The sequence below is a fragment of the Lepidochelys olivacea genome (assembly GCF_965140295.1).
Source record: "Lepidochelys olivacea isolate rLepOli2 genome assembly, chromosome: 2".
NCBI classification, from domain to species: Eukaryota; Metazoa; Chordata; order Testudines; family Cheloniidae; genus Lepidochelys; species Lepidochelys olivacea.
Window position 1 is genome coordinate 33,105,619 of NC_140412.1, and position 15,334 is coordinate 33,120,952.

Here is a 15,334-nt window from a genome sequence, read left to right on the forward strand (position 1 = left end):
AAACGTATCAAACTGAAAAAATTCAGGAAAAATGCCTCAAAAATGAGAAAGTAGTTGAGGAAGTCATTAATGGTAAATTCACAAAATTGAGCAATAGTTGAAATTTTGGACTGCAAACTATTTGCATATTTCACACTTTTAATGTGAATTTTAGTTTTAAATCTGCAAAAAGAACGTTCAGAATAGTTCTTAAAGGTAAAGAATACCATATGCTAATGGAGTAGGGTAAAGTATTCTATTTTTCTGCTTTCTGCAGGTACAAATGTGTTTTTAACTCTCCTTGTATATCTTCACAAGAAATTTCTTGGGCCCAGATCCTCAGCTGGTATAAATTAATGTAGCTCCATTGAAGTAAATGGAGTTGTGCTGATTTACACCAGATGAGGGTTTTTGTAATCTGGTTCCTTATATACTAAATATACACAATGTATTAATTTCTGCTAAATGTTACCTCAGAGGATAAACACGTATCATCAAAGGACACTTTTGTTGGGGACAGATAGGTGTTGGTGACAGTAATGTCTTCTAGTTCAGTGCTGAAGTGATCGGACTCCTTGATGGCACTGTAGTTTAGGGCCACACTGTAACTGGCAGGTTTCTCTGACTGCTTCTGCTGGCAATTGCAGAGTTTCTTGAAGGACGCTCTGAATTTCTGGGACATGAGATTGTAAATCACGGGGTTGATGGCACTGTTTAGATAAATGCAGATTCTACAAAATAATAGGAACCAATTTTCTTGGAAAGGGTTGGAGAGAAAGGAGTTTACAACAACCAGTGTCCTATAGGGCATCCATAAAAATGCAAACAGGATCACAACCACAGCCAGCATCTTGGTAACCTATGGAAAACACAAAGATATACAGTGAAAAAGTAGAAAATCAGTACTCAGTGCTTTGTAGGGATGTGCATATAAAATTTGTATTATATGTTCATGATGGACCCAACCTAAAACTCTATATGTGAAAAACCCTGAATTGGTGATGTTCAGATCAATGTCTGGCTCTTGGTTAGAATTTTGCAACTTGTCCCTATCTCCTTACCACTATAATGGGCTGACCCAAATTCATGGATCCAAACTCTCCTGAACTTTCATAAGAGATGGATGAGTCCTTATGGCTAACATTCATATTATTCAATTAATATCCAATTAATCCCCATTAAACATATTATTTTAGGTCTGAGTCTTTGCAACAACCATAGTTAGAAACAAGTGTCTACTCCCTTGGAAGGAAAGGCACTCCCATCCTCCCTTCAATGCTATGGAGCACCTACTTCTAGCACTGATTGTTTCTGACATATTGTAACTGAAACCAACCTACCTACTTTAATGACTACTATTGCATATAGCAGTTAGCCACATTTAATACAAAGAAGTCTGATTTTAGATTTGTTTCTAATAAAAACAATTAATTCAGACATAAGTTCTGACCAAATGATTGATACATAATATTCTGAAACTCTTAATGATTGCCTTAAAATTGCAGGTTACCCTTAGAACATAATAATCTTAGAAAAACTCGCTTATTTCACTTAGACAAGGTGGGTGAGGTAATATCTTTTATAGGACCAACTTCTGTTGGTGAAAGAGAGAAGCTTCTGAGTTTACATAGAGCTCTTCCTCAGGTCTGGAAAATGTACTCAGAGGGTATGTCTACACTGCAATAAAACACCCATGCTTTGGGACCCTGGATGGCTCAGCATGAGCCCAAATGTCTACACGGCAATTTTATAGCTATACAACCCAAGCCCCACGAACCCGAGTTAGCTGATGTGGGCCAACAGTGGGTGTTTTATTGAAGTGCAGACATATCCAGGCTCTCACAGGTAAATACATGGTGAAACAGATTGTTAACACATGTTGCAAAAGACCTTTTAAGGTGAAGGGGCAGTTAACACCTCACGGTTGTAGGACAAAAGATGGTTAGTAGGTTACAGATTGTAATGAGCCATAAATCCAGTGCCTTTATTGAGTCCATGATTTGTAGTATCTAGCAAAGTTATGAATTTAAATTCCCAGGCTCACCTATTGAAGGTGTTGCGCAGATTGCCTTTGAGGATGAGGACTGAGAGGTCAGATGTGGAGTGATCATTTTCTGCAAAGTGTTCACCCACAGATAATAGGGTGTGTCTGTCATGTAAGATTTTATTACTTAAGTAAGTTTGCTTAGAAAGAATGGCAATGAAAAACTCTCCCTTGAGGGAATCCCAAAAAAATTGAAGTAAAGCCAATAAAAAATAAAAGTGAAAAATGGGGGCAGTAAAAACAAAACAATGCGTAAATCAATATAGAATTATGGCCACTGTGTATGTGGGAAATGGGTAGAGTGGGGACTCTTTCTGGTGAACTAGGAATGTCGTCTTTTAAAGTGCTTCTTTGTATGTTGCCATCTCTTGTTGAAAAAATGCAGTTGCATCTTGCTGACAAATTAATGGATTTTCCCTTTCCCTGCTCATTGATGCTGTTGCACTTTACACGCTTTCTCAGGGTAGCTGTGGCAATAGGACAATGGTACTAAAACTCCTACGATTATACAAGATATTCACAGTATATAATTTCATTGCTCCTAGGGTGACGATGTAGGCGTGTGGGATATAAATTTTTATTGACTCTGCAGGAGGACTGAAAGTTACTTCTGTAACTCTCCTATTGACACTAATATTGTATTTTTAGTTGTGCTGTTTTTTGTGTCTTTGTTTAAAGCAATAGGATGTATACTTTTCTTGCCTCTTGTGATCAGATTTTTCATTATGTAGAAAATATGTTTTCTCCTATCTGGCTAGAAGCCCATATATTCCAGATGTACATATTTAAATATACTTATAAGTGTTGTTGTTTTACTTATGGGTGTTGGTGGTAACGTATCCAGTTGAGAGTCTTATAATTTAACTTTTACAAAAAGAAAAGGAGTACTTGTGGCATCTTAGAGCTCACTGTATCAGATGCTCACGAAAGCTTACACTCAGATAAATTTGTTAGTCTCTAAGGTGCCACAAGTACTCCTTTTCTTTTTGCAAATAAAGACTAACACAGCTGCTACTCTGAAACTTAACTTTTACAGTTTAGGGCACTGCTTTATTTGCCGCTTTCTGGTCACAGTCTTACAGCAGTGTTACAAAAAAATCTTGGTTGGCTAAAACAGATTCTTGTTAGACAGAAGTAAAAAGAAGAGAGATAGGAAAGAGAAGAAATAAGGAAGGGAAGAAAACAGACACATCGGAGGGGAGGGAGGCAAAGTTTCCATTCCAGGTGGTGTTTGGGATTCACATAGAGCTGGTAGAGGCAGTGATGTCATCTGGTTCCCTCTCTCTGGCCTGGTCTGGTCAGGACATCTCTCAGGATTAGGAAGAAGAAGATTCAAGGTCCCAGGTGATGTTGGGGGTGGAAGCCTTGATGGTGAAGCTTGCTCCAGTAGCCAATTTTTTTCTCAAAGTCTGTTTAAGGACTGCAAAAGTGAGTGATGGGCAGAATAGCCCATCCTCATTATTTTGTCCACCATTTGTCCATGGGGGAAAGCCCATTGCTGCAGAGGAGCACATGGATCCGACAGACTTCTCTTAGAGGAGAGTCTATTGATAGAGACTCTCTAGGTTTTAGTCAGGAGGAGAGGATGGAAGAGGATAAAGTATGGGCCAGATCAGACAAACATTCACATAAAGAATCTGACACATCAGAAAAGGGCAGACAAATAAACAGTGACAAGTTTTAAAAGTGCTTGTACACAAATACTAGAAGTCTAAATAATAAGATGGGTGAACCTAGAGTGCCTCATGTTAAAGGAGGATATTGATATAATAGGCATCACAGAAACCTGGTGGAGTGAAGACAATCAATAGGACACAAACATTCTGGGGTACAAAATATATTGGAAGGACAGAACAGGTTGGGGGGCAGGGGGAGTGGCACTATATGTGAAAGAAAATGTAGAATCAAATGAAGTAAAAATCTTAAATGAATCCACATGTTCCATAGAATCTCTATGGATAGTAATTCCATGCTCTTATAAGAATAGAACAGTAGGGATCTATTATCGACCACCTGACCAGGATAGTGATAGTGACTATGAAATGCTAAGGGAGATTAGAGAGGCTACCAAAATAAAGAACTCAATAATAGTGTGGGATTTCAATTATCCCCATATTGACTGGGTACATGTCACCTCAGGATGACAAAATTTCTTGATACTTTAAATAATTACTTCTTGGAGCAGCTGGTACAGGAACCCACAAGGGGAGAGCCAATTCTCAATTTAGTCCTGAGTGGAGCGCAGGATCTGGTCCAGGAGGTAACTGTAACAGAACTGCTTGGAAATAGTGACCATAATATAACAACATTTAACATTCCTGTGATGGGAAGAACACCTCAGCAGCCTAACACTGTGGCATTTAATTTCAGAAAGGGGAGCTATGGAAAAATGAGAAGCTTAGTTAAACAGAAATTAAAAGGTACAGTGACTAGAGTGAAATCCCTGCAAGCTGCAAGGACACTTTTCAAAGATACCATAATAGAAGCCCAACTTAAATGTATACCCCAAATTAAAAAAACAGTAGAAGAACTAAAAAAGAGCCACCACGGCTTAACAACCATGTAAAAGAAGCAGTGAAAATAAAAGGCATCTTTTAAAAAGTCGAAGTCAAATCCTAGTGCGGTAAATAGAAAGGAGCATAAACATTGCCTAATTAAGTGTAAAAATGTAATAAGAAAAGCCAAATAGGAGTTTGAAGAACAGATTGTCATTACCTTTTGAGTTTTTGGCTAAATGTTTAAGTACATCAGAAGCAGGAAGTCTGCTAAACAACCAGTGGGGCCCCTGGACGATCAAGATACAACAGGAGCACTTAAAAATGATAAAGTCATTGCGAAGAAACTAAATGAACTTTTTGCTTCAGTCTTCACGGCTGAGGATGTTAGGGAGATTCCCAAACCTGAGTCGTCCTTCGTAGGTGACAAATCTGAGGAATTGTCACAGATTTAAGTGTCGTTAGAGGAGGTTTTGGAATTAATTGATAAATTTAAGAGTAACAAGACTCTGGGACCAGATGACCCAAATGTTTTGAAAGAACGCAAATGTGAAATTGTGGAACTATTAACTATGGTTTGTAACCTGTCCTTTAAATCAACTTCTGTACCCAATGACTGGAAGAGAGCTAATGTAACGCCAATATTTAAAAAGAGCTCTAGCGGTGATCCCGGCAATTACAGACCGGTAAGTCTAACGTCAGAACTGGGCAAATTAGTTGAGACAATAGTAAAGAATAAAATTGTCAGACACATAGAAGAACATAAATTGTTGGGCAAAAGTCAACATGGTTTCTGTCTTACTAATCTATTAGAGTTCTTTGAAGGGGTCAACAAACATATGGACAAGGGGAATTCAGTGGACATAGTGTATTTAGATTTCCAGAAAGCCTTCGACAAGGTCCCTCACCAAAGGCTCTTAGGTAAATTAAGTTGTCATGGGATAAGAGGGAAGATCCTTTCATGGATTGAGAACTGGTTAAAAGACAGGGAACAAAGGGTAGGGATAAATGGTAGATTTTCAGACTGGAGAGGGGTCTAGTGGTGTTCCCCAAGGGTCAGGCCTAGGACCAATCCTATTCAACTTATTCATGAATGATCTGGAGAAAGGGGTAAACAGTGAGGTGGCAAAATTTGCAGATGATACTAAACTGCTCAAGCTAGTTAAGACCAAAGCAGACTGTGAAGAACTTCAAAAAGATCTCACAAAACTAAGTGATTGGGCAACAGAATGGAAAACGAAATTTAATGTGGATAAATGTAAAGTAATGCACATTGGAAAAAATAACCCCAACTATACATACAATATGATGGGAGCTAATTTAGCTACAACTGATCAGGAAAGAGATCTTGGGGTCATCGTGGATAGTTCTCTGAAGACATCCATGCAGTGGGCAGTCAAAAAAGCAAACAGGATGGGCTGGATGAATGCACTATAAGGTGGGTAGAAAGCTGGCTAGATTGTCGGGCTCAACGGGTAGTGATCAATGGCTCCATGTCTAGTTGGCAGCCGGTATCAAGTGGAGTGCCCCAAGGGTCAGTCCTGGAGCCGGTTTTATTCAATATCTTCATAAATGATCTGGAGGATGGTGTGGATTGCACTCTCAGCAAATTTGCGGATGATACTAAACTGGGAGGAGTGGTAGATACGCTGGAGGGGAGGGATAGGATACAGAAGGACCTAGACCAATTGGAAGATTGGGCCAAAAGGAATCTGATGAGGTTCAATAAGGATAAGTGCAGGGTCCTGCACTTAGGACGGAAGAACCCAATGCACAGCTACAGACTAGGGACCGAATGGCTAGGCAGCAGTTCTGCGGAAAAGGACCTAGGGGTGACAGTGGACGAGAAGCTGGATATGAGTCAGCAGTGTGCCCTTGTTGCCAAGAAGGCCAATGGCATTTTGGGATGTATAAGTAGGGGCATAGCGAGCAGATCGAGGGACGTGATCGTTCCCCTCTATTCAACATTGGTGAGGCCTCATCTGGAGTACTGTGTCCAGTTTTGGGCCCCACACTTCAAGAAGGATGTGGACAAATTGGAGAGAGTCCAGCGAAGGGCAACAAAAATGATTAGGGGGCTGGAACACATGAGTTATGAGGAGAGGCTGAGGGAGCTGGGATTGTTTAGCCTGCAGAAGAGAAGAATGAGGGGGGATTTGATAGCTGCTTTCAACTACCTGAAAGGGGGTTCCAAAGAGGATGGCTCTAGACTGTTCTCAATGGTAGCAGATGACAGAACGAGGAGTAATGGTCTCAAGTTGCAGTGGGGGAGGTTTAGATTGGATATTAGGAAAAACTTTTTCACTAAGAGGGTGGTGAAACACTGGAATGCGTTACCTAGGGAGGTGGTAGAATCTCCTTCCTTAGAGGTTTTTAAGGTCAGGCTTGACAAAGCCCTGGCTGGGATGATTTAACTGGGAATTGGTCCTGCTTCGAGCAGGGGGTTGGACTAGATGACCTTCTGGGGTCCCTTCCAACCCTGATATTCTATGATTCTATGATTCTATGTTAGGAATCATTAAAAAAGAGAGAGAATAAGACAGAGAATATTTTATTGCCTTTATATAAATCCATGGTATGCCCACATCTTGAATACTGTGTACAGATGTGGTCTCCTCATCTCAAAAAAGATATATTGGCATTAGAAAAGGTTCAGAGAAGGTCAACTAAAATGATTAGGGGTTTGGAACGGGTCCCATATGAGGAGAGATTAAAGAAGCTAGGACTTTTCAGCTTGGAAAAGAGGCGACTAAGGGGGGATATGATAGAGGTATATAAAATCATGAGTGGTGTGGAGAAAGTGAATAAGAAAAAGTTATTTACTTGTTCCCATAATATAAAAACTAGGGGCCATCAAATGAAATTAATTGGCATCAGGTTTAAAACAAATAAAAGGAAGTTCTTTTTCACACAGCACATAGTCAACCTGTGGAACTCCTTGCCTGAGGAGGTTGTGAAGGCTAGGACTATAACAGGGTTTAACAGAGAACTAGATAAATTCATGGAGGTTAAGTCCATTAATGGCTATTAGCCAGGATGGGTGAGGAATGGAGTCCTTAGCCTCTGTTTGTCAGAGGGTGGAGATGGATGGCAGGAGGGAGATCACTTATGTTCATTTAGGCCTAATATCCAAAATACCAGTTTTGGTTCACTGATTTTCAGTCTCACCCTGTTCTTGTTTACCAGGCATGGACATAACGTAGTCCTTGAATTTTATCAGTTGGCCTTTTTGTTTAGACTATTCAGTCTGTCTTCCTTTCGTACATTTTTCTATCAATATTTATTCATAAGATGTCACAATAATTTATAATATCAATGTTTGTTGTTATGGGTTATTGTGACATGAACTTATACTCACTTTTTATGTTGAACTCACAATTATGGTAAATTTATAGGCCTAATTATGACAGTTGGCCACAGAATTTCCTGAATTAATTCCAATTTTAGGTCCAATAGCTATGGTTAAACTAGAGCATGTCTTTCAGAAAAAAAAAGTCCAGTATTGATTTAAAAATATACAGTGATGGAGACTATACCACAGTTGTTGGTAAATTGTTCCAGTGGTTAATTACCCTCACTGTTAGAAATGTGTACCTTATTTCTAGTCTGAATATACCATTTGATTTTACCTTTGTTTGTTGGATTGAAGAACCCATTATTATCAAATTTCCATTCCCTCCATTTTTAGACTCTGATAAGTGTCCCTTAATAATCTCTTTAGTAAGCTAAATAGATTGAGCAACTTGACTCTACGTTTAATCATTGTCATGGCTCTTCTCTGAAATTTCTCCAATTTATCAACATCCTTCTTGAACTGTGGACACCAGACTAGACACACTATTCCAGCAGTGGTTGTATCAGTACCAAATACTGAGGTAATATAATCTCTCTTCTTTTACTCAATATTCCCCTCTTTATCTAGAAGATACGGGTGTCTTTCTTCTAATTTGTTTCTTGTTTTTCTGTTGGTGGTGTTTGTGATACTGAAGCCTCATTCTCAGTTTGTGCTGGAAGCTTGAAAAGCTGCATATTTATCCACAACCTGTGATATCACATTGGATTGCATAGTACTTTGAAGAGACACTGGGGTGAAATCCTGGTCCCACTGAAGTTAGTAGCTAAACTCCCATTAACTTCAATGACAAAAGGATTTCACTCCATATATCAAAAATCTTCAAAGATCCATCTTTGACCCTCTGGGCTATCTGGCTTCAAAAGGCAGACTTGCCAAGACACTCAGTCTTTTAATCTTCTTGATCTTACTTCCAGTTAAAGCTGTAAAGTTGACATGATCAACTGGAGTGATTTGGACACTTCTGTTTTCTGACCCACAGTGCCATTTAGTATGGTAATGAGAACTGATTGGTTTCCTGAAACAGTAGTGTGCAACAGGATCATTCTGTTCCATTTTCTCCTGCTCAGATTGTGCTTGAGTGCACTTACAGTCTGCATGGCCATCTTACTTCCAAAGTGATATGACTTCACTCTTGGTGACTTGTGCAATTTCTCCAAAATCAGTCTATTTAACAGTAGAACTGCAGAACACTATATAAACAATTGTCATTAAAGTCAGTTTCCATTATCACTGGAACCTTTCTCCAGGCACTAGCTGTTCCCAAATCTTCTCATACCTTATTGCTTACCTAAATGTGGAACGCATTGGTTCAGCTGATTAGCTACACCATTTTCTTTTGCTAAGTATTTCTGAAACCCCATCTGATATCAACATCACCCCCTTCATTAGATACCAGATGAATCTTACAAAGTCTATAAAAATCATTGGGGCTAAGCCTATGCTTAAAGTTGAGCACATGCTTAAATTCTTTGTTGGATCAAAATTAGAGTGCTCAGAACCTTGCAGGATTGAGGCCAAACTGTGATTCTGCTCTGAAAAGGGAAAATGTCAAATTTGCACCGTCTTCCACTGCAGGTCTCTTCCCTGTATCGAGTGGCATACCTATGTATGCCCCTTCATGCTTTGACCACCATTCCAGAGGACGTGCTCCCATGCTGATGACGGGTTCTGATCGATAATGATCCAAAGCAGTGCCGACTGATGCACATTCATTTTGGTCATCTGACACCAACAGAAAGTTGATTTTTCTTCTTGGTGTTTCAGGTTTTGTAGTTTCTGCACCGGAGTGTTGCTTTTTTAAGGCTTCTGACAGCATGTTCCACCCCTTATCCCTCTCAGATTTTGGAAGGTACTTCAGATTCTTAAACCTTGGGTCAAGTTCTGTAGCTATCTTTAGAAATCTCACATTGGTACCTTTGCGTTTTGTCAAATCTGCTGTGAAAGTGTTCTTAAAACGAACAATAGGTGCTGGGTTGTCATCCGAGACAGACATCACACGAAATATATGGCAGAATGCGGGTAAAACCACAAAGCAGGAGACATACAAATCTCCCCCAAGGAGTTCAGTCACAAATTTAATTAACACTTTTTTTTTAATGAATGGCATCAGCATGGAAGCATGTTCTCTGGAATGGTGGTCAAAGCCTGAAGGGGCATATGAATGTTTACCGTATCTGGCACATAAATGCCTCGCAACACCAGCTACAACAGTGCCATGCGAATGCCTGTTCTCACTTTCAGGTGACATTGTAAATAAGAAGTGGGCAGGATTATCTCCCATGAATGTAAACAAACTTGTTTCTCTTAGTGAATGGCTGAATGAGAAGTAGGACTGAGTGGACTTGTAGGCTCTAAAGTTTTACATTGTTTTGTTTTTGAGTGCAGTTATATAAAAATAATTCTATGTTTGTAACTTGCACTTCCATGGTTAAGAGATTGCATTTTATGAGATGAATTGAAAAAACTCTTGTTTATATTATTTTTTATTACAAAGATTTGCACTATAAAAATATAAAGTGAGCCCTGTACACTTTATATTCTGTGTTGTAATTGAAATCGATATTTTTGAAAATGTAGAAAACATCCAAAAATATTTAAATAAATGGTATTTTTGTTTAACAGTGTGATTAAAACTGTGATTAATCACAATTTATTTTTGAAATCGAGTTAATTTGTTTTGAGTTAATTGCTTGAGTTAACTGCAATTAATTAACAGCCCTACTGAAAATGTGAAGTTAATGTGGATTAGTTGAAATATGTTCAATCCCCATATGAATGTTCTCATTCAGGAGTAAGTGGCCTTAGTTTGTGGTATCTTAATCCTCTTTGGATGTGTCCTAAGAGAAGAATTTGGCAAACCATATTAATATAGGAAGATATATAATAGTTCTATTAAACTGTATTCATAATTGCACTGAAAATTTATCTTAAGCAACTACGCAAGAGCAGCAAAAAATGAATGTCTACCAGAGATGGGCTTTACCTAATAGTCAAATGAAAATGCTCTTCAAATGGAGATACTTTAAAGATGGCCCAAAGAGGGGAAAAAAGCTGGGTTTGTGCCTTTTTCCCTCCTTTGGACTGTATCAAGAAGGCCCGAAAAATTTTCAAAAATAGGAGGCTTTTTTGGCTTCTCTTTACCTTAGAATTATCAGGATTATCAAATCTGTTCTTCTCTAGTTTTGCTGGAGAACTCCTTGGAGGATGCAGAGATGTGACTTGGAGGCTTTCTCCACACTTTTAATTATACATATTGGAATGTTAAATCTTTAACAAATAGATTTTCTCCCTCCTGTCTGTGAGGCAATTTAGTTAAATAGGTATTAACTAAAATTAACATAATTCAATGAGTTTTAAGCCATCTGAGAGAAAAAACTAACTTCCCATCTCATATAATTCAGTTTCACTTGCTTGATATTTCTGGTTCTCCAGTCATTCATAGTGTTCCTGAAAAAATATGGTAGATTTTCTAATGTAAAAACATTTCAGGCCTTTTTACATCATAAAAAGGGTAAAAAAAAAATGACCCACGCCAAATATTCTCCATTCCTGGTTTGTCTTCTCCATTAGTGTTGTCTTTTACCACTGGTTCCAGACATGAAAGAACATCCAGGACCATATGGACCAGTATGCAAACTAAGAGCATGCAATTCAGGCTGCCTTGTAAATTGTTCCATTTGCATTTTCTATCAGCCAGTTTCTAACTTGTGCTAACTCTCATACTCAGGGCCAAAGCAGAGAGCAGGCTGCCTAACTTAACATACTTTTAGTCATTTTTCCTGCTGCTTGCACCCTGGGGATCAATTTCTATTCTGTTGCATCAGTGCAACACCAATTAAGAGAATGAGGATATACTGATATAAACAAGAACAGAATCTGACCCTTAGAGCTCCATTCTGCCCTCAGTTATGTAGGTGTAATACCCAGTTTTCCCTTGGTGCGTCTTGGACTTTATTTAGACTGTAAACCCTTTGGAATAGGGACTGTTTTCCCATATGATTTTGCAGCACTAAGCACATTTTGGATGCTACCATAATATAAATAATATTACTACTACTACTAATAATAATAATAATAATGCCACCCTTTCATGTCTCCTCTCTACATACAGCACTACTTGCAAACATTAGATTTACTGAAAAATAATCCAAGAAGTTGATGGTCTCCATGAAAAGTCCTCTCTCTTCACAAAACAGAAAATATATGTTGTATATGCTGTAAATTGTCATTTTAATTTTAGAAGATGGCAAGAGCCATTGTCTGCAATGCTAAATAAAAAGACTATTCAATTTTTTGAAAGGATGCTAAGTAATACAAAGCACACATTTATGAACACATGGATCTATCCTTTGTGATGATAACTTGAAAATTAGTTAAGAAGAGAAAAATATTAACTAATAGATGAATAGCTCCACTATTTCTCACCCAAATAACCAAGCACAAACAGATATGTATGAACAATTACAAACCACAAAACAGAAGGTAGAAAATGTAGAAAACAAAATAGAAGGAACAGTTTGTATTTGCCTTAACCTGGGATCTCTAGATCTGTACACGTTGGTTCTCTGCTAACCAGCTCAATTAACTTGTGGGGTGAATGTCAGTCCCACAGCAGGAAAAACAACTAGCCTCACTAAATATCAACAGTTCTACACAAAGAACTATGAAAATCTGACTCAAAATTCTCATGTTTAGTTGCCTTATCTGCATCCTGCACCACAAGGATGCAGATGCATTGGGCATTTCAAAAAAAGATGACCACTTCAGGTATAATACCTACAGAAATTATGACAGGTTTCAGAGTAACAGCCGTGTTAGTCTGTATTCGCAAAAAGAAAAGGAGTACTTGTGGCACCTTAGAGACTAACCAATTTATTTGAGCATGAGCTTTCGTGAGCTACAGCTCACTTCATCGGATGCATACCGTGTAAGTACACCACAAGTACTCCTTTTCTTTTTACAGAAATTATGTTACCTGTTGGTTGCTGAAACATCTCTTTTAGTCCGTACTGAGACTCGAAAGCATGAGGCTTCTGAAAACAATTTTTATCAAAGCAGGTCCGTGTGGAGGAATTGAGTACCCACATTAATATGAAAATATAAAGCATGATGTGGGTGTGATCCTGAAAGATCAATGGGAGTGCTCTGCACTTTCAGGATTGGGATCTAAAAGTGCTAAATGGTACAAGACAGCTGAGTATTGTGTATGGTTATGAAGATGGTTGGTATAGACACACACCTTTGTGCTATTTTAGCATATATATCAATTTATAATGAATATGATCAAATCTATTATTCAAATTTAAAGCCTCAAATACATTCAAAATATTTACCTATTGTTAATTATCTGAGAGATGGAAATAATAATAGTCATTAGCATTTGTACAGCATTTTCCACCTACGGATCTTTACAAAAGCAAGAATATGTTTATCTCTGTCACAGAAGGGGAAACTGAGATACAAAAGGTAGTAACTTCTCACGTCACATAGTGATTCATTAACAGAGCAGGGATTAAAACAGGACTCGTGCCTTCCAGTTTAGTATCCTATCTGCAGATCACAAAAATAACTCTGGAATCATAGTGTATTTGTCTGACTTCTTAGCAAGCTGTAATATGGTGAAAAATAGATTTTTCTTAACGTTTCCTTTCGACAGTATCTAGTTGATTTCTTGACATGTCATGATAAGACACTTGACTGTCTTTCAATACATGCCTTCTGTAGGAGTAGGCAGTCATTTGTAGAGACTGGAATAAATTCAGTTTACTTAATTAAATGCTCTAATCACATGCCCTGAACTGGTAGATTTTAGGGGTTTTTTGTATGCCTTAATCTAAATAAAAGAGATAAAGCACATTTTTAACATTTTTCATGTATTGTAACCCAATCTCTGTACTTTTTCATTTGTTTTAAAATCTAAAGAGTACATGTGTGTGAATATCATATTTAAATACATTTCCTACCTGCCTTCTAGAAGCAATAGTGCTATTGAAACCCCTGTTAGTCATCTTGGAATTCATAGTCTTGTTTTGATGAGTTGAGTTGTTTCTCTGTGTCTTAGGGTTTTCTTTTGGATCTGAAGGGATGGGATTCAGGAACAATATTCTGGCAATCAGTCCATAGAGGACAGTGGCCAATATCATTGGCACAACATAAAATATACCAAAGTCCATCATATATATAGGGGAGTAGTAGCTCCTGGACACCTTGTAGCCACAAGAAACAATGATGGTATCTTTGTAGACTACTGTGTTGAGATCTAGCAGGAAAAACCAGAGGGTACAATATATGGAGGTGAAAGCCCAGACAAAAATAATGATCTTTTTGGCTCTTGAGAAAGTACATAGGAATTGGGCTTTGATTGGGTGGCAGATGGCAATATATCTCTCAACAGTGAAGGCGGTGATGGAACAAGAAGAAGCATTGATGCCTAGGTATTGGAGATACGTAATGCAGAGACATCCCACGTAGCCATAGACCCAGGATCCATACAGGCTCTCGGTGATGTTGGGAAGTCCTGCAGCCACCAGCACCGTGAGATCAGCCACAGCCAGACTCACCAGGTAGCAGTTAGTGGGCGTCCTCATGTGTTTGGTCCTGAGGACCACCAGCACCACCATGATATTGCCCACTATGCCCAGTCCACAGATGAGGAGAACCAAGAGAATGGTAACTACTTGGTAGTCAATACTGATCACCTCTTGGCTTGGCAGCAGCCCTGTTTGGTTCTGTTCATCCCCTGTGCTGTTCTCCATCTTCACCAGTTTGAAGCTGCTTCTGCTGGGCAATTGCTGTCAGCACATTTCCTCTTTTTCCCCCTGTAAAAACGTTAAGCACAGTAGAGAGTGGATGATGAAGAGCCCTATCACACAGTCTCCATAAGGTTACAGTCCCCAAACAAGCCACCTTCACTTCAAGACTCCTGGGCTTTTTTCTTCACAAGTTCAATTACCAGACAGGTAGATCCCTCTCGGATTCTGTTTCATTAGCACAGGATAAAAAGCTGGTTCTTTGTAGTCCGTCTGAGACACTCATGAGAATGAATGCAACTAGAGATCAGAGCTTTCTCTCTCTGCAGAGCAGAGTGAGGGGAGGGGAGGCGGAAGACAGGGAAAGAGAGGGGGAAGACAGAGTCCTTTCCCTGCACTGACAGAGATTGCCAGCTAGCTATCACAATGCATGGGACTGTACCAATCCAATACTACCAGATTTCAGCATCACTGCTTTTCAAGGAGCAATCACAGTGTAAGGACAGGTGAGAACAAGTATGGGGAGGCAAAGGGAGGAAGTTCAGTCATGCCCATCAGAATTCCTATGCCTTTACACTGTTTTGCCGTTCTGCTATCTGGTGGCAGTTGTCATTTTGTGTATTCCTCAGCGCTATACAAACAATTTGCAACAAAACACACATTATTACATTCTGATTTCCTATGTGTCCCTGAGGAGGGTAACACTTACCTT

At 38.9% G+C, this 15,334-nt stretch overlaps 1 protein-coding gene across 1 annotated transcript; it reads right to left on the reverse strand.

The window, feature by feature from the left end:
- Positions 1-430: 430 nt before the first annotated feature.
- On the reverse strand, positions 431-14,658 carry TRHR (thyrotropin releasing hormone receptor; the record flags this gene model as incomplete). The annotated part of the gene is made up of 2 exons (XM_084621390.1): positions 13,837-14,658; positions 431-838 (listed from the first exon to the last, which is right to left on the reverse strand). The coding sequence occupies exons 1-2, from the start codon at positions 14,626-14,628 to the stop codon at positions 431-433; spliced, it is 1,200 nt and encodes a 399-aa protein (XP_084477516.1). The 5' UTR covers positions 14,629-14,658.
- Positions 14,659-15,334: the final 676 nt, after the last annotated feature.